At 40.0% G+C, this 18,940-nt stretch overlaps 1 protein-coding gene across 2 annotated transcripts; it reads right to left on the bottom strand.

The window, feature by feature from the left end:
* Positions 1-3,850: 3,850 nt before the first annotated feature.
* txlna (taxilin alpha) lies at positions 3,851-17,987 on the bottom strand. Of its 2 annotated transcripts, none has more exons than XM_041809594.1 (11): positions 17,748-17,987; positions 14,266-14,398; positions 11,487-11,753; positions 11,273-11,364; positions 10,945-11,115; positions 10,504-10,698; positions 7,095-7,214; positions 6,908-6,982; positions 6,520-6,612; positions 4,905-5,000; positions 3,851-4,481 (listed from the first exon to the last, which is right to left on the bottom strand). In XM_041809594.1, the coding sequence occupies exons 2-11, from the start codon at positions 14,387-14,389 to the stop codon at positions 4,122-4,124; spliced, it is 1,593 nt and encodes a 530-aa protein (XP_041665528.1). In that variant the 5' UTR covers positions 14,390-14,398; positions 17,748-17,987; the 3' UTR covers positions 3,851-4,121. The 2 variants fall into 2 exon arrangements, with proteins under 2 accessions (XP_041665528.1, XP_041665530.1); XM_041809596.1 differs by having other exon boundaries at positions 11,487-11,750.
* Between the last annotated feature and the right edge of the window lie 953 nt (positions 17,988-18,940).

Genomic DNA, 18,940 nt, shown 5'->3' with positions numbered 1-18,940 from the left:
CCCAGGCCTGATTACCTCCAGATTAGTTGAATGTAGAAATCCCTTAAATAGAAGCTGTCAGACAAAGTGAAGTAGGCTACAAGATCTCAGAAAGAAACGCATCATACCACCATCCAAAGAGATTCAAGAACTAATGAGAAACAAAGTGATTGAAATCTATCAGACTGGAAAAGGTTACAGAGACATTTCCAAGGCTTTGGGACTCCAGAGAACCACGGTCAGAGCCATTATCCACAAATGGAGAAGACTGGGAACAGTGGGGAACCTTCCCAGGAGTGGTCAGCCAACCAAAATGACTCCAAGGGTGCAACAATGACTCATCCAGGAGGTCACAGAAGAACCCAGAACCACATCCAAAGACCTGCAGGCCTCACTGGCCTCAGTTAAGGTCAGAGTTCATGACTCAACCATCAGAAAGACACTGGGCAACAATGGCATCATGGGAGAGTTCCAAGGCCAAAACCACTGCTGACCAAAAAGAACACAAAGGCTCGTCTCACATTTGACTAAAAACATCCTGATGATCCCCAAGACTTCTGGGAAATATTCTGTGGACTGACCAGACAGAAGTAGAACTTTCTGGAAGGTGTGTGTCCCGTTACATCTGGAGTAAAAAGATAAAAAGAACATGCCAATAGTCAGACATGGAGGTGGCAGTGTGATGGTCTGGACCAGGACCTGGACCACTTGCTATGATTGATGGAACCATGAATTCTGCTGTCTGCCAGAAAATCCTGAAGGCCAACATCCGGCCATCAGCTATCAAGCACTCTTGGGTTATGAAGCAGGACAACGACCTGAAACACACCAGCAAGTCCACCTCTGAATGGATCAGAATAAACTAAATGAAGGTTCTGGAGTGGCCAAGTCAAGGTCTGGACTTAAATCCAACTGAGATGCTGTGGTGTGACCTTAAACAGCAGTTCATGCTGGAAAACCCTCCAGTATGGCTGAGTTAGAACAATTCAGTGAAGAAGAGTGGGACAACATTCCTCCACAGCGATGAGAAAGACTCATCAGCAGTTATCACAAACGCTTGATTTCAGTTATTGCTGCCAAGGATGGAACAACCAGTTTTAGGATCAGGGGGAAATTACTGTTTCACACAGGGACAGATAGGTTTGGATTTATTTACCTGAATAAATAAAATCTTCATTTAGAAACTGCCTTTTCTATTTACTTGGGTTGTCTTTGTGAGATATTAAAATTGGTTTGATGATCAGAGTGTGATAAATATGTTAAAAATATGGTCTAATATAGTCCGACTACACACAATAGATATGAAGAAACAAATGTTTTACACCTTTTTCATAGAGAAGCTGCCGTGTCTGTGGTGAACCGTGTTTACCTGTCCCTGCATCGGGCCTGGATTAGCTCTTTTTATGACCTACATATAAGGTTTGATAAGCACACAATCAACAAAGTGCTCCAACATCAACACTTTATTTAAAAACAAACAAGATATACACGACTAGTTCTCTATTAAGACCTTTATGGAGACATCTTTGGTTTCTTCTCATGGTTGGTGAACCTTCACATCCATCATGGGAGCAGAAGGACAAGAATGAGGTTACACTTACGCAGTAGTATTTAAGAAAAGGACATCTGGAGCAGAAACTTAAAGTCAGTGGTCTATTTTTACTTCACAGCATGTTTAGAATTCAGAGGAGGAAGGCATAACATTACGTTCCAGGCCAAACAATCAAAGAGTTGCCATGGTGTCCCATTCCAGACAAAATGACAATGTTCTGTTTCCTGCAGAACATTCATGGAAGAGAGGCGGGTACTCTGTCCTTGCCTAAGTGCTGGTGGGTTCAGACTGCCACAGAAAAACGCTGTGTTGCATAGACATCAAACATTCTCAGCCTGACTGAGCACTTGACCGGACATTCATGGTGTTGTAAAATACACACCGACGCTCAAAGATGGCGTCTGATCCGTTTAAAGTCTGTTTCAGAGGCTATAAGGATGGATTGCTTCTATTAAATGAAAAAAACCATTAACAACCACACATAAAGGATCGTTGTAATTTCATCACTAACAGGAATTCTTTAAAAAACACTTCTTTCATCGTTAATGTTGTGTTTGAACAAATATATGTAAATATATATAAATATGGATGTACTGTCACGCAATTAAGAAAATAATCTATTAAGTTAGAGGTTTTTGTCATGATTAACCACAGTTAACTGCATATATAAATGATTTAAGTACTGTATGATCCAGAGGGGTCAAACTCAGTCACAGCAGGGGCCAGAGTCTGGATTCAGGTCTAACCTGAGGGCCTAACAGGGTTACCTTTTTAACCAGAAACTGTCAACCTCATTTCACTGATAATATAACATGAAAAAAACTGATGATAAATGATTTTGAGGTTAAAAATGTAAAGATCAATTTAAAAGCTCACAATCTGAGAAAAGTCAATTTATTAGTTCAAAAAGGTCAAAACATGAAATTGAAAAATAATGTTTTTAGAGGCAAATATATTAGAAAGAAAGTCGAAATCATGAGTTTAAAAGGTCACAATATGAACTAAAATGAGTAATTATGAAATTAAAAGTCAAAATATGATTCAAATTTTTATACTGTGAGTCTAAAAGCTCAGACTATGGGATTATGAAGTTAAAGTCTGGAGTTGAAAATATGAAATAAAATACAAAATAACTGGTTAAAAGATCAAAATATCACTTAGAAATTTACATTATGAATCTCAAAGCTCTGAATATTATATAAGAAGTCAAAATTATGAGTTGAAATGCTCAAATATGAAATTAAAGTCAAAATCCTAAGTTTGAGTCCCAATTGTGAGATGCTAAATTAAAAATGTGAAATTAAAACACAAATTAATTTCTTTTCCCACATTTCTGACTTCTTATCTAAATATTTTTACTCCTAATTTTTTCAGATTTTGTGACTTAACAAGGAAATCTTAAATCATCAGGATAAGTTCACAGTTTTATACTTGAGGAAACCTGCAGACCTCAGACTGATGGGACAGTTAGAACAGAAATATCTGATCATCTTCGGGGCCGATTTTACTGTTCCACGGGCCAGATTTGGCACCCAGGCCTTGAGTTTGACACCCCTGGTATAATCCATTAGCATCTGTTAATTGATTTAAAATGTTTGTTGATGAGATGCATGGTTGCTCTTCACATTACTGACAGTTAATTCATCTGTCTCTGCTCTTCTTCTTCGCTGGTGTTTATTTACGCTGTTATCCCTCACAAACATGATTTTTATTATCCATGAGCGCAGAGGAAGCTTCCTGCTGGTGACGTCATGTAAGAACGTGCTTTTGAGCAGGACTGGACTCTTTTAAGAGGTTTTAAAGCAGACACAGGAAAGTCTGCTCATCAGAGGATGGATTCAGCGTTAAAATCGTCTGCACTAACACGGCACGGGGGGGGGGCTATATGACATCAATGCTCAGTGATCAATTGGTGTTAATTTTTTCTCTGATTAATTAATCGCTATTTTGTGTGTTAATTAATGTAAATTAATGTGTCATTTTGACAGCACTAACATACATGTTTGCTAAAGAAACTGTGAAATCGGTGGATAGGCCTGAACCAGCAGAAACACATGACAGGAAACTAAAAGGTGATTTTAGGTCCATTATCAGAACGACAGCTGTAAAATAAAAACACTGATGGGTAAAAGCCAGAATGCAGCAGTTTACGTCGTATTTCTCCCACTAAGCGGTTTGTTTTTGTTTTCGGTGCCAGTAGAAAAGGAAATGTCCAGTAAACTAAAACAGAGTCTGTCGGTGCATTTACATGCCCCATTTTTACAGCAAGCATTTAACCAGTGTTACATCATTTAAGCTGAAGAAGGCATAGGAGTTGCATAATTTCTCACGTAAATCTTTATTTAAATTTACAATAAATATCTGAAGCTTGGTTTCTAGTCATTTCTAATCTTTCCTTTACATAAGCGGTAGCATGTATAGCAACTCAATCATTTTAAGATCAATTAAATTCCTTCAGCATTTAAGTTGAAAAACAAACAGCAATGTGCATGAACATGTTTAAACAAGGTTAAAATCATTCTATAAGAAACTGCAAAGCTAGCTTGTGCATCTGCTCTGGATGGGTTGAACATCATCTACCCAATCATCACTACTTTCTGATGTGATGCTGCAGGGGAGAGGGGAGACTGCAGGCTGCAACTATGGACGGAGCAACGTCCCCGTCTAAAGAAGCATCTGTGTCTGGTTCTGGCTCACAGTGGCATGACTGGGGGCAGTGGGTGGGGTGAGCGTTGCTCGTATGCTCCAGTAAAGAGTCTGTCGGTGGTGGAGAGGGGGAGTCAGTCCCTGGATTGGACGCAGAGGCAGTTGTGAGGTCACTCTGCAGGTCACCGTGCTTCTGAACCTTCCTGTTGAGCTCGTTGCGTTCTACTTTTAGTGCCCGCCGCAGCTTTTCAAGGCGCTGGACTTTACCTTGAAGAGCCTCAAACTCCCGGTCCTGGGTAGATTTCTGTTCCAAACACACACACACACAAACACACACAGTATAATGCAACTGACCTTTTCAAACCACTTCAGCCGTATTACAATCCATTTTCAGACACCAGTACAGCAAAGCCAGTTGTAAAGTCTGTTGAGGGTCTCAGGTATGTTTAAAGGGATAATTCATCATTTACACTAGAGTAGCTAATACTGTTGGGATGGTTTGTAGCTCAGTAAAGCTACAGTGCAGATCTATTTTAGTGGTATGTAGAGAACAAGCCAAGGGGAATCTGTCGATTTACGGGACTTGGAGCCATGTGGTGCTGGGGTTTTCTTGTGTGCTGGAAGAGGCTCTGGATCCCTAATACTGTCAAGTTGCCAATGTTAGGGATCCGCAGCCTGCCCAAAGACAGTTTGAGTGCAGTATGGCGATAACTAAAAGCAGCTTTACCTCCTCTGCCATCTCCAGAAGAGCTTTGTTACTGCTCTCCCATCTGGACCGATATATGGCCGTCTCCTTCTCCAGCTTCTTAATCTTTTTAGTCATCTGTAACACAAACGGGGCAAAGACACCAGAGATTTACCTGACACCATGTTATAGCCATACAATCACTGTCCATCTTACAGAAACACTTTTTAGGATCAGAATGCAAAACGTTATTTTGTGAAGTGATGCACAATAGAACGGGACAAGCAAGATAATGTTCACCTCCTCAGACCCTGCATGTTTACATGACCACATTCCACTTTGGCCTAAAACACAGCTCATTTCTGCTCTTACATTTCTGAGATCATTGTCCTAAATGTCCACTGAAGTTAAAGGGGACATATTATGCAAAACTCACTTTTCAGGCTTTTCTAACAAAAATATGTGCCCCTGGCCTGTCCACAATCCCCTCAAGAATCAGAAAAGTCCATTCCCTGCCCCCCCTCTGTCTTCACCTTTCAGAAAATGTGTGCTGAAACAAGCTGTTCTCCCCTCATGACCTCATGTGGGGAGTTAGCCCCGCCCCCAGGTTTGGTTGGCCCTCCCCACTTGGAAGAAAGTTCCACACTCTGGGAGGTTGATGGTTCAAGTGCTAAACTCTGGATAAAAGTGTCTGTAACATCAGGAGTGCAACATCCATTTCCTGAGAGGGGTGTGGTCAAGGGCGGGGTCAGACAGCTCATTAACATTTAAAGCCACAGAAACAGCTGGTTCTGAGCAGGGCTGAAACAGAGGGGCTTTTAGACATGCAGACATCCAATACTGGAGTGTTTTTCAGCAAAAAAACTTCACAGGCGTGTTTTAGAGACCTCTGAGACCAATATAAACTTGTCTCTAAAGGGTAAAATATGTGACCTTTAAAGTCATTTACTCAACCTGCTGGGAGAAGTTCCAATGAAATTCTCAAGATTTTTCATAGAAATTTTAGGAAATTTTGATTTTTTTTTAGGGGAATTTGCTTGGAAATTTTCAAGAATGAAAAGGATGAATGTTATGTTTGTATAATTTGGAGAGTATAATTGGAAGTTTTGGGGGAAATCTGCTCTGAATTTTTTGGCATTTTCAGGGGAATTTGGGTGATTTTGTCTGGAGGTTTGATGGATTTTCTTTGAAATGTTTGGGAGGAGTTTGCTTAGGGTGTGTTGCTTTAGACTTCTATACTAATTCAGAGGGTAGTAAACTGTTAGCTTTTGTACCAGTACATCATTCAGCAGTTTTGCAGTATTCCTGAAATGAACAAGAAAATAGTATCAAAGAACATTTTAAACCTGGGTCTTCTGAGTGACAGCCACCTACTACACCACCGCACCACTGTACCAGCTGATGAAATGCTTCAAGCTTTTTCATAGAGAGAAGACAACACCTGCACATATGCACACGTGCACACGTGTGAATGAACCTAGCAGACGTCTGGTAGAGCTCAGACAAACACGTTTAATCAAGTCAGACTCCATGGAGCATCAATGATTCAGTCAAACTCGCTGCATGTCTGCTTTATGCTTTCATCCACGTGTATGACTTGATGTTATTTCAGTTTACTTGTGGGAAACGCTCGTAAAAATGCAGGATTAGAGCCTACCTTCTCCATCTCCTGTTTGAATGTGGTGAAGACTTCGTTGCTCTTGGACAGAGTGGTCTGAAACTCTTCAAACTTCTCTGTGTAAAGTGAAAGCTGTAAACCAACAACAAAGAGGTCAGAAATAGGTGGTTAATACACATCTTTGATCAAAACTGGACCCTTCAAACACAGTTTAATTTATTCAGATCATTACTTTTAATACTCCTAGCTTTTATGATTTCCTGATTTGGAGTTGCCGAGCCAGGCTTCCTTTTCTTTTTGAGTAATTCTGAATATTAAACTGTATATCACAAACAAAGTACCAGAATGGTATCAAAAGGAGCCTTTTTCTGCAATGTCTCCAGTATTTAACTACAAGTACAGCTATAAAGGAGTAAAAGGCAGACACCTGTTGTTTGAGGTGGACTTCCTGCTGCTTCATCAGCTCACACATCCTCTGTGACTCTACAGCTTCTTTCAGCAGCTGAGACAGAGGAGAAAAACATCCAGACATATTCATGACAACACAGCAAAAAGTAATGTTTAGATTTCCACTGTCCTACTTTGAGACTGATGATGTTTGAGCTGACACTTACAAAGTCTTTCTCTTTGTCATGGCGCTCCTCGGACTCCTTCAGCAGCTCCTGGGCCTGCTGCAGCTTGGCGTCCACCAGCTGTTGTTGAAGGTCTTTGTGCTTTACCACTTTGTCGATGTGCTGGTAAAGGTTTCAACGTCAGAGATGTTAATCATCATTGATGTTGACAACATAACAGGTTCATAACACTTCAGCTGTGCTCACAGACAACATTTAACCACAAACTGTAAACCTCATTTTCACGGATGATAAATGATTTTGAGATTTAAAATGATAGGCTCAAAATCAGAGATAAAAAGCCAAAATATTAGTTAAAAAGGTCAGAATACAAAATCAAAAGTCAAAATGATGTTTTCAAAAGGTAAATATATAAGATAAAATACAAAATCATGAGTTTAAAATGTCTGTTGATACCGCCTTGCTGTCTCTCCACAACAGGCAGTCCTGGCGTGTGTTACAGGTGCAGCAAAAATCATAAATCAAGGGAAAGACTCAGGATGAAATCCTGGCTGGAATTAAGGTACAGTTGTGTTCATGGTTGTGAGTGGTGAAAGTATGTATGATCTGGCTGTGATGCTACCCCGTCTGCTCGCTCTCATTGGTTGCTGTAGCTACTCCGTCAGCGGCACTACGACCTAGAATCATAAATATCAAACATGTTTGATATTTATGATTCAGGGTCTGGGAGGCCACGACGTGATTTGGAGCATTAAATGAATCGTGTTGACACCACACACATGCAGACTACTCAGACAAATAATCGTTTGTGATGAAGCTCCAGTCGGTATACGCCCCCATAATCTTTTGGGGGTCAAATCTTGCCAAAAATTGGGCTTAAAACCCCGTAGTGTGTGGCCGTCCTGAAGGATGTTTTAAATCTTTGAGGATAAGTGTACATGTTTATACTGAAGAAATCTGCAGACCTCATACATGTGGGCCAGTTATAATAAAAATATGAATGGTCTTGGGGGCCAGGTATAACTGTACCACGGGCCGAATTTGGCCCCTGGGCCTTGAGTTTGACATCCCTGGAGAATACAGCAGGTACAGTAAAATAAAAAGAGACAGGAAGACAAAACACAATTAAATTACAATCACAGTCACAAGGTTTTGACCTGGACTAAGCTTAAGGGCAGCAAGACAGCCTCATTCAAATGAGATGTAACATAGTTTTCATACACATATGTACAGACCCAACGCCACACCTACATACATGTACCTGTCATTAAAGCACACCTGTAAGCTGACTGCTACATGAAGGTCCCATTTTTCCACTCTTTCTCTGTGGTATAGACAAAGTCCCTGGTCCAAGGATTGTGTAACAAAGAGGTTGGCAGTTGGGCAGTTTTTCCTGACAGCTGTTTTGCTAGCCGCTAGTCAGATTCTTAGGTGGTATCATTCCTACTGAAACCATCAGGGATATGACCAAGATAGAGCGATGTAAATGTTGTACTGAAAGTAAAGGCCAAGTTTTTGAGATAATCGCTGCCACCTCCTTCCAGAAAGGCTGGCTGAGGGGTCAGGTCCAGAACACATTAGCATGGTCCACTTCAGTCTCCACAGTCCCTCCAGCAGGGCCGCCTATTTGCTGAGATTCTGTTTAGGAGTGAAGGAAAAGAGGATCAAGTTCTCCCTGCAGAAGTCTCTCCAGGAGGATGGCTTTCCCATGCTTGTAGCCACATTTCCTCCGTTATTCCAATGCCCTGCTCTCTTTCCCATCTTTGAGCCTTGGTCATGTCCCACAGCAGAAGTTGGGCCAGCATCTCCTTCGTTGTTCTTCAGCCCCAGTGAATCCTTGCTCTCTTAGGCCCTCTGCTACTGTTCTAGACCGTGCACGTCTCATAGAGGAGTTAAAAGCATATCCCTCCTAGCTGGTATACTTTCCTTCCTCCTGCCCTGCTCATCCATTGCGTAACCATGATGGAAGTACACTCGTTTGTTGTGAACATGAAGCTCCTTCTTCCAGGTAGTGTGGAGTATTTGCTTTTGAACTGAGGACTGGAGGAACTGAACCACAATGGGCTGTGTTGCAGCACTTGTGGGTGGTTTTGGTGCCAGGGCAAGGTGAACTCCTAATGTTATTGCACCATGAGCATCCTTCTAAACCGGAGACTTGACCCTGCAGTGCCTTGTCATTTTTGAAAAGGAAACAACTCACTGCTGTTCTTTGTTCTTCTTTTAACGAAGAAATGTTGTTAAGTTCTGATAAAACAGGCGCCTTAGCAGCATCCATGCTAATGTCTTCCTCCATAACTGCACCGGCCTCTTGTTGCTGCTTGCTTACCTCACGACTCCGCTGCGTCTGAAAGTACTGCCCCTCATTACTGATTGGTCCTGTCACTTTCTAACCGGGCCCAAACGGTTCAGGGGGGACCTTTGCAAGATGGATTCACCAGTGAGAAACACGCAAACGGGCGTATCCATGTACTTTGCAAGGTTAGTCACAGCCAGCCGCTGTGTAAAAAGTCACGTGTAATTCATCCTAAAGCCTCCTTAACACCGTGGTTGACTCTGATTTTGCAAACTGCACACCTGCTGGGTGCTTGCTTCAGCAGTCCAGCTGCTGCTGTTAGCAGCATAGTCTCTTAGGCTATGCTACATTAGCTTCAGAAGGACCAAGAAGCTAATGTTTATATCCACCAAAGTGAAAGCAGAAGCATTAGGAGTCCTTTAAAAACCACACAAGAGAAATAAAGAGCCTCTGTCTGCAAAACGGAAAAAAGTCATGGCTAAATTCTTAAAACATCCCCCGGACGTTAGCAAAAATATGTCAATAAAAGACTGAGTTAAACATAAACAGGTCACATGTCAATGAGTTTGACGTGATCAGCTGAACATAAACAGACAGCAGTAAAGCGTCATGGCGTCACTAGAAGACTTCTCAGTCCATCCTTCGCCCTCCAGAGTGGGAGGAGTCAACAATAAACTACCTCACACACTAAACCAACATTAGGAACATACAGACTTCAGGTCTACAGCAAAGAAATTCATCATCCACTTCTTAAGAAAAATGCATGCTCTCATTTTTATTTAGCTTCAATTTGACTGCAACCTAAAATGAGTACAACTCATGAATGAAGGGCATCATGGAGGATTAGATCAGCTGTTTAAACAGCCAAACTCTGCTGTTACCTACAGACGTCAGCGTCTCACACTGAGGAACTTAGTCCTAGTCTGATATTACTGAAACACTTAAAAAGTTACTGTATAATCAACAGCTCAAATTTAAAGAAGACTTATTCACTGTCATAGTGGATTTCTGTTTCAAAAAGAGCAGCAACAAAGAAAAATAAACTGTTATGTTCATGTGATTTTTCTGAGGTTTTAGAAATAATCAAAATAACTGTGAAATGGTGATTTTCTGCCCATAATCGTTGCATCCCTACTCATGTAAAACCCAAGCACCCACCTCTTCCCGTAGTTTGTACTGGTCGTACAGCTTCTTTAGTTTCTCTGCCAGCTCAGAGTTCTCCTGTCGAAGGCTGGCATTTCTCTCGTTGTGTTGCTCCATCTGAGCCTGGATGTCGTTTAGTGTCACCTGGAAATGTGAAGTCACTTCTTTCCTCTTTTCCTCTTCTAGCCGTGTTCGCTGCATTCCTTCCTCCTGTGATGTTTAAAGGATGTTAAACTTCAACGGTAGATTTTTTTAAATCCAGAGGAACAACTAAAAACATTTACCCTAACAATTTACGGACTGCATAATTTACAAAGTTTACAGTATTTTTTCCAGGCCTCATATACACGTTAAATAATTTAATTGGTGCTTGGTGCATGCCAGTGCTTCTACAAAGACTGTGTAACATAACAGTAACCATGGTAGAAACAATGAGAGACTGGTGATGGTTGGTACCTTCAGTGTGCGGTTGTGTCTCTGCAGCTCTCTGCACAGACTCTCCAGCTTGCTGCGAGCCAGGATGGCCTTGCTATGTTCAGTCCGAAGGTTGTCTTTCTCCTGGACCAGCTGGTTCTGCTTCTTCTGCAGCACTCGCATCTGCTTTTCTGTGTTGCGGTGTTCTTCCAGCTGTTACAAACATATAAACACATGTTTAGGTCCAGTTGGGTCTGATTTAAAAAGAAATTTCAACTAACTGGACTGACCTGGATGCCAATTGTGCATGTTTGTGTAAGCCTAGTGCTGCAGTCTGACCTGTCTGATCCTGTTTAAATCGAGGACTCACCAACTCTGCGTATTTTTTACAAAGGCCTGCAAGCTTTTCCTCTGGAGTGCTCAGTGTATTCAGAGTCTGCATGAGGAGTGTGATCTCTTTACCTGCAAAGATAGTAAAAAGCACACAACGTACTCATGAACTTGTAGAATTTAGATGTTTCTTCTTCTGGGGGATTCTTTAAGCAAAGTGGCTTCAAAGTTTCATGAAAGGTTGAAGTTCTTACCCAAGGCCTTTACTTTCTTCTTCTCCTGGGTCTTCTTCTGCTCCTTCTCTATCTCATTGTTGGCTTCATGTCCTTTACCCTCTCCAGGTCCTTCTTCCTCTCGCTCGCTGGTTAGGCCGTTGAGCTCTACGCTGTGAGTCTGGCCGTTAGGCAGGTTGTTGGCACCGTCGGATATGCTCTCTCGACAGTAGGTGCTGAGAATATCCTCCAGCTGCCTGCTCAGTTCCTCAGCCATATCACACTGAGACAGAGCTGCCTCTCCATCTACTGGGGGAAACAGTAAACAGCACTATAGAACATCAGAAAACACTCCACGGATCCCTAACATGCCCCCAGCAGCCTGATGGAAATGTACAGACTAGTCCACCAGTCTAAAGGCAAGCATTAGATAGTGGTGGGCTGGTTAGCAGCTAGAATGGCAGCCTCTGCAGCAGAAGGATGAAGGAGAGGTTGGAAGGTTTGAATCTGTCAATAGCATAAGACGCTCTGAGCAGATGGAAACTATAAAATCAATGTAGCATTAACATCAGCAGGGTTGGACAGCATTTGTGGGATCTCCCTGTAAGAATCTTTCAACTATTTGAGGATAATCACAAAAACAGGCTGCATGTCCTCTGAGAATTCATGAAGAGGCCTTCAGTGTTCTCTGTTCAAATATACAACTGTTCACTAGCAGTTAGGGCTGGACAATTAATTCAATTTTGATCGTGATTTCAATTTTGGCTTCTCATGCTCATAAAAACATTATCATCAAAGAAAAACAATTAATGTGTCTCAAAGAGTATTTTTGGGTTGTGTTTTTTGTGTTATTAGTGTTTTTTGCATGTTGCAAATTTTGCAAGTTTTACAGGAGTGCATGTACATAGGATATTTATTTCTATTTATTGTTTTTTATTGCTATTATTTAATAAATTGTTATTATTTTACTTGTTACTAATTTATTTTTGATTGTTCTTTTAAGTTGTGGTTCAATAAATACTCACATTTTGAAATCAGTGAATAATCGTGTTTATTAATTGTGATTTCAATATCAATCAAAATAATTGTGATTATTATTTTTGCTATAATCGTCCAGCCCTACTAGCAGTACACACTTACATATGAAATAAGGTAAGTGTACCCATTAAGCCCAGGCACCATTTAAAGCCCACTTGCAACTTTGAAGTCAATTTAAAAAAAAGAAGGGCCTGTCTAATGTTATACATTATTTTTTCCAATCACACAATTTCTTAATTAAATGTCAGTTTTTGTTTGACACCAATCACATTTGTCAATACTGAAAAAGGCTCGCCTACATTCGTGCAGTCTCAAGGAGGCTCAGATGAAGTCGCCTCAAAGCTTTGGTGTTTTGGGACCCCTTAGAAAAAAAACCTCTTTTCAACTATTTTCAGCCACTGAGTTGGTAAATACATTCATATTATGTAATTTTAGAGATTATTGATTTGTTTTTTGTGTATGAACAAGTAGTTTTTTGTCATTTCTTACCATTTAGTTTCATGTGAAAAGATGAGTCATGCTAGCTAGCATAGCGAGCTAATCACTAGTCAGTACATGTAGCCCTACTGATAGATACACTGCTGAAGGATTAGAAATCATAAGTGCACAAACTGTTTTCTGATTCATTCTACATAAATCTTCAAGACACAAAAAAAGGGTTTGGGTGGGTGAAATATTTTCAAAAATGTCTTTTTTCCAAGGTGGGCTTAACTGGTACAGTGACCCAAAAAACAGCTGGCGTAAGCTAACTTTGAACAAAAACTCCTTGATAATTCAGAAAGTTTGGCTAAAGAGGGATAACTGTGATGAGACTACAGGCATTTCTTTATACATTTGTTTCATTTTGGTGAGAAAATATCTTTATTTCCCTGGTAGTCACTGTAGAACCATTTAAGCCCAGTGTGTTCATTTAAGCCCAGCTTATGTGTTTCAATAGGAAATAATGACTTTTTTGATAGCTTTTCACTGTAATCATGTTGGATGTTGTTATACTAACTTCATTAACACGAGTACATCACAGATCACACACTGCCCAGAAGAATTGTTATGTTATTTTGCATAATTTGTTAACAGTGAGAAAAATGCCAACAAAAAGGCAGAATTACAGCAACTGTCCTAAAATCATCATTGTTACAGCCAAACATTAAATCCAAGTTCAAGAAGATATTGTTGATGCACTGTAATGTCATTTAATACATTTAAAAACAAATACATTTTTTTAATTTTGTCAATATTGAATCAAATTTTGTACATATTAAATAAAATGTTCAATGAAATGTTAAATACTGAAGCCAGTGAAAATGAGTTTTAGGCCTACTTAGTCATGTTTGTGGTGGTCCATTGTTACAAGCCAAGCATTAAATCCAAGTTCAAAAATCAATTTTGTTTAACATGTATAACATGTTACTGAATGAATACGTGTTTACTACCTAAAAAAAATATAATAGATTTTTATATTTCTGTCAATAAATGTGGTTGTGGGCTTATTTGGAACACACGTGGGCTTAAATGGTACCAATGTACCAATTAAGCCCATGCCAGACTTTTGACTTTATTCATAAAATTTCTTTAATTTGTTCTTTAAAATATGCATAAGTAAATAAATATACTTTCAGGTGAGAGATTAATTCTTCATTTTAACAAATGATCATGTTTATAAACCATCTTTGTATCCATGAAAAATACGTGAACTTAGATTTTGGTGGGCTTAATGGGTACACTTACCTTAAACTGGGTTAAAACTCCGTTTTAAACGTTTTACCTTCACTTTCTAACTCCTCACCTTGTGGAGGTGTCTCTGTCCGTCCTTCAGAGTCTTCTGGCCTGTTGCTGTCCGAGCAGACTTTAGGAGAGAGAGCTTCCTCGCTGCTCTGAGAGGCAGACTCCTCTGTGTCTTGTTTTTTCATCTCTGCTTCCTGTTGAAATTAAAGAGATGTATGTATGAATGATCAGGGCCAATGCAAAATGTTTCAGTCTAAGTCAACAGAAAGAATCCCTGGTTTTGAACGGAGTTATCTGAGTGCCACTCTTTGAAACGACCTTTAGTGCTTTCATACTTGCACAAAACTCCTGGAAACTTCCTGAAGTTTTTGTTGGTCTCTTCCAATAACATTTGAGTTGAAGTGATGTAAGAATGCAGCAGTAAAAGAAAAGCTGAACATTCCCTGAGTGAGCAGATGGAGGTGGACTGTTGCACGGCCATCTAAACGCCCGCTCAGACTGCACAGGTTCAGACAGATTTAGGCCTGACTGCAGCGCTGCAGCTCATCGTCAAAACTCAGGCACGATTTGAACGTCGGGGAAGACAAAAGGTGTAGTATTTTATCTTCTTTATGTTATCACATGCACCTTACGCTCTATCTGAGAGAGCCAGCCCATATGTCCTCCTGATCCATCTATACCTGTGGTTCATGATCCGAGCCATCACTGTTGATCTCTTCTACAGGCCGCTACAGTCACAGAGAGCTCCTGTTATACAGTGACTAACTCTCTTTAGTTGGTACAGCTTTGAACCTATCATGTTTACTAGCATACCTCTCTATGCTAACCTGCACAGCTGAAGGAAGGGTGTCTGTCAGGCCGAAGTTTCTCTGTCAAAGTTTATTCAAAAAAGGCAGATGTCAATATTTCCACATTTTACAGAAAGATTCTGATGAAATTATCTGCTCCCAACAAATATTTATGACATTTTATCGCCTATCAGAACAAGATTTCTAGTTTTTGTTGTTGTTGGTTTTTTTTACATGATTACAGAGTCAAAAATCAAGTTATCAGTGATTTGACACACTGAATTGCGGGCTTGCCGGTGGGTTGAGGTTAGCACGCTCCCATAGAAAACATTCGGAAAGGGCAGGACTTTCTAGGAAAATTCCAGATGATTGGAGGAACGTTCTGCCTGTCACAACCATGACGGGCCAATCAGAGCAGAGCTCAGAGCAGGAGCAATGTCATTTGGACTGTAAATCAGACAACTGATGGAGCTGATCAAGTAACTGTTGCTACCGCCGCCAAGGAGACGATGTGATCAGCGGGGTTTGGAGTTTGTTAGCAACACAATTAAAAAACTTATGGACTGATTTTGATGAAATTTTCAGGAAATGTCAGAAATGGCATAAGGAAGAAGTGATTCGATTTTGGGAGTGATCCGGATCACCGTCTGGATCCAGGAATTTTTAAAAGGATTCTTTTCTATTGGGAGATAGGGCTAATGGTGGAGGTCTGCGCTCTCTGAGTGCTTTTCTAGTTTTAATATACTTTAACATTCATTCATGACAGGATTACTAGCAAACCCAACCCGACCATGATAAACACCATCAACAACAAACAAAACAACAAAGACATGAACACAACAGCGCCACATACAGGGAAGATACAGAGTATATTCCCAGTTAAATATTTAATTCATCATCAAAGTCCCAGTAAGCCCAGACAGGACTGATGCAAGATTCAGAACAAGACAGAAACACAGAATTTCTCATCATCGATCTGATTGTATTCCCGACTATCTAATAAGTCCTGAGTGCTTTTCAGACAATTTAACAGTTCATTCATGAAGGTTTACTAGACTTAGTATGGTCCCTGTAATCTAATAAGTCCTATAAAACAATAACAGTTATGTTGAAGTTTTAATCAGCCTGTCAAGTCCTACAGGAAGATACAGAGTATATTTGAAGGTTAAATATTTAATTCATCATAGTCCCAGTAAGAGACCCTGTCATCTAATAAGTCCTATCAAACAGAAACACAGTTATGTTGATTGTATTAATTATTTGTGGAGCTGATTCCAACTGGTTTCAGTCTTGAACTTCAGCGCCATCCTGCTATCTGCTCCATACTGAAGAGATTTTTAAAAACCCACAAGAGCCCGACTATCTAATAAGTCCTACCAGACAATAACAGTTATGTTGAAGGTTTACTTAGACTTAGTCTGGACCCTGTCATCTAATAAGTCCTATCAAACAATAACAGTTATGTTGAAGGTTTACTTAGACTTAGTCTGGACCCTGTCATCTAATAAGTCCTACCAGACAATAACAGTTATGTTGAAGGTTTACTTAGACTTAGTCTGGACCCTGTCATCTAATAAGTCCTACCAGACAATAACAGTTATGTTGAAGGTTTATTTAGACTTAGTCTGGACCCTGTCATCTAATAAGTCCTACCAGACAATAACAGTTATGTTGAAGGTTTATTTAGACTTAGTCTGGACCCTGTCATCTAATAAGTCCTATCAAACAATAACAGTTATGTTGAAGGTTTACTTAGACTTAGTCTGGACCCTGTCATCTAATAAGTCCTACCAGACAATAACAGTTATGTTGAAGGTTTACTTAGACTTAGTCTGGACCCTGTCATCTAATAAGTCCTACCAGACAATAACAGTTATGTTGAAGGTTTATTTAGACTTAGTCTGGACCCTGTCATCTAATAAGTCCTATCAAACAATAACAGTTATGTTGAAGGTTTACTTAGACTTAGTCTGGACCCTGTCATCTAATAAGTCCTACCAGACAATAACAGTTATGTTGAAGGTTTACTTAGACTTAGTCTGGACCCTGTCATCTAATAAGTCCTACCAGACAATAACAGTTATGTTGAAGGTTTATTTAGACTTAGTCTGGACCCTGTATTTAATAAGTCCTACCAGACAATAACAGTTATGTTGAAGGTTTACTTAGACTTAGTCTGGACCCTGTATTTAATAAGTCCTACCAGACAATAACAGTTATGTTGAAGGTTTACTTAGACTTAGTCTGGACCCTGTATTTAATAAGTCCTACCAGACAATAACAGTTATGTTGAAGGTTTACTTAGACTTAGTCTGGACCCTGTATTTAATAAGTCCTACCAGACAATAAGGATTCTGGTACCTGCCATAAGGACCGTATTTTGATTAGTTATAAATTGTTGAGTTATCCTTCACGTGTCAAACCAGTCATGGCGTCAGGTCAGCTTCACCAACTATGTCTCAGGTCGTATTTGGACTTATAAATGTCACTGCAGAGTAATGTCACGTCTTCCATCTAGTCGTATTTGCCCACAGGCTTTTCCATAACCAGTTGGTACCAGGTATTCACAATGCGTTAGCCAACACATGCTAATGTTAGGTAGCCACAAGGTGCAACGAAACTACCAGCACGACTACTTGTTAGCCCGGGCTACTTGGTGAAAAGAGGACAGAAATATGTCAATTATGGGCTGACCAGACGTGTTCTTGTTTACAGTATTTTAACAGCAAACTCGGATATTAATGAAAGTGTTTACCTTCAGAGTCGAGCAGTGAGCAGCTTGTGTTCAGCAATGGCGTGAAACAGAAACTGTAACTTCCGGTCTTCACTTGAAATCGGATCTCCTTTGACAGTCTAAATCAAGAAAAGCCCTCCTAGTCTCTTTAACGTCCACGGAACTTTGTTTTTGCTCTTAGTTCCTACCCGAGGAAATACTGGCGGAAACACGAGAAAACCAAGCGAAGCACGACAGCTTTGAGTGGAAGTCTAACGTCCACCTGGGATAGTGTTTTTTTTAAAGTCTTTATTGACAACTGGTCCATGAACATACAAGCATTTACACTAACTGTGGCACCAACAGTAACTCTGAAAAGCTGACTTCAGCCTACACACACATCAGAATCATGAGCTAGATTTATACTGAAATACTAGACTCTAGATTACTGTAAGAAGAAATTAGTTTGATTGTACAAAAACATGGATATTAAAACAAAAGAGTATCTTTTTAATTTAACTGAAAATATGAAACACTTTTTAGACTTGACAAAAGAAAATGCTGAAATGCAGGGAGAGACCAGTTTATTTTAAACAAGAGTTACATTTTATTCCCTGAAAGCAAATTCGAGGTACTCATTTCAAATCTAAGTGATTTATTTGATCAGAAATAAATCATTAAGGTTCTTGACAGCATAGAATACCAAAGCATTGTATTGTATGCAAAACCCGTGGGAGAGAAATCCCCAGACCCCTTCCTGAGGTCTTAACAGGCCCATTGACGTCCTCACATTTTTGCACATTGTGGTAAGCCTAAAACATGATATAGATAAGAATCTGCTGTGACTTTAAATGTCCTGGAAACTTCCTTATACGGCTCTTTCCTTGACTTTACCTCATTGGGTCTCTAAGAGACATATTCTTAACTTCCTGGAGCAGTCATGTGACATTCTGTGACTTTGGTACCCATGACACTGTTCTCTAGATGGCCATGTGCAGGGTCAGCACACCTGACCTCTACATCTCATTTTAAAGAGCTTATTTTGGTGACTAGAGGACTGTTTCAGCTGATGTAACAGTTCTAATACTTTAATAAGAAGTCCTGTTAGATTGAACGTGTTCTGACAACATTTGATGGAGAAACTGATATAAAACAAGCTCTGAATATATTGTTGTGACACAGATGTCACATTAGGCATTTAACCTTAGAATAGGTGTGGAAAACAAGATGTGATG

Source organism: Cheilinus undulatus, linkage group 16 (assembly GCF_018320785.1).
Source record: "Cheilinus undulatus linkage group 16, ASM1832078v1, whole genome shotgun sequence".
Lineage (NCBI taxonomy): Eukaryota > Metazoa > Chordata > Actinopteri > Labriformes > Labridae > Cheilinus > Cheilinus undulatus.
Note: the sequence above shows the minus strand (reverse complement) of the source record. Positions and strands in the feature narration are given on the sequence as shown.

Bases quoted from the DNA above. Each gene is read 5' to 3' on its own strand.
- txlna (XM_041809594.1), bottom strand. From the start codon at position 14,389: ATGAAAAAACAAGACACAGAGGAGTCTGCCTCTCAGAGCAGCGAGGAA. The intron at 10,699-10,944 runs GTACCAACCATC...TAAACATCACAG, and splicing joins GACACAACCGCACACTGAAG to GAGGAAGGAATGCAGCGAAC. The intron at 4,482-4,904 runs GTAAAGCTGCTT...TGTTTGGAACAG, and splicing joins TTCTGGAGATGGCAGAGGAG to AAATCTACCCAGGACCGGGA.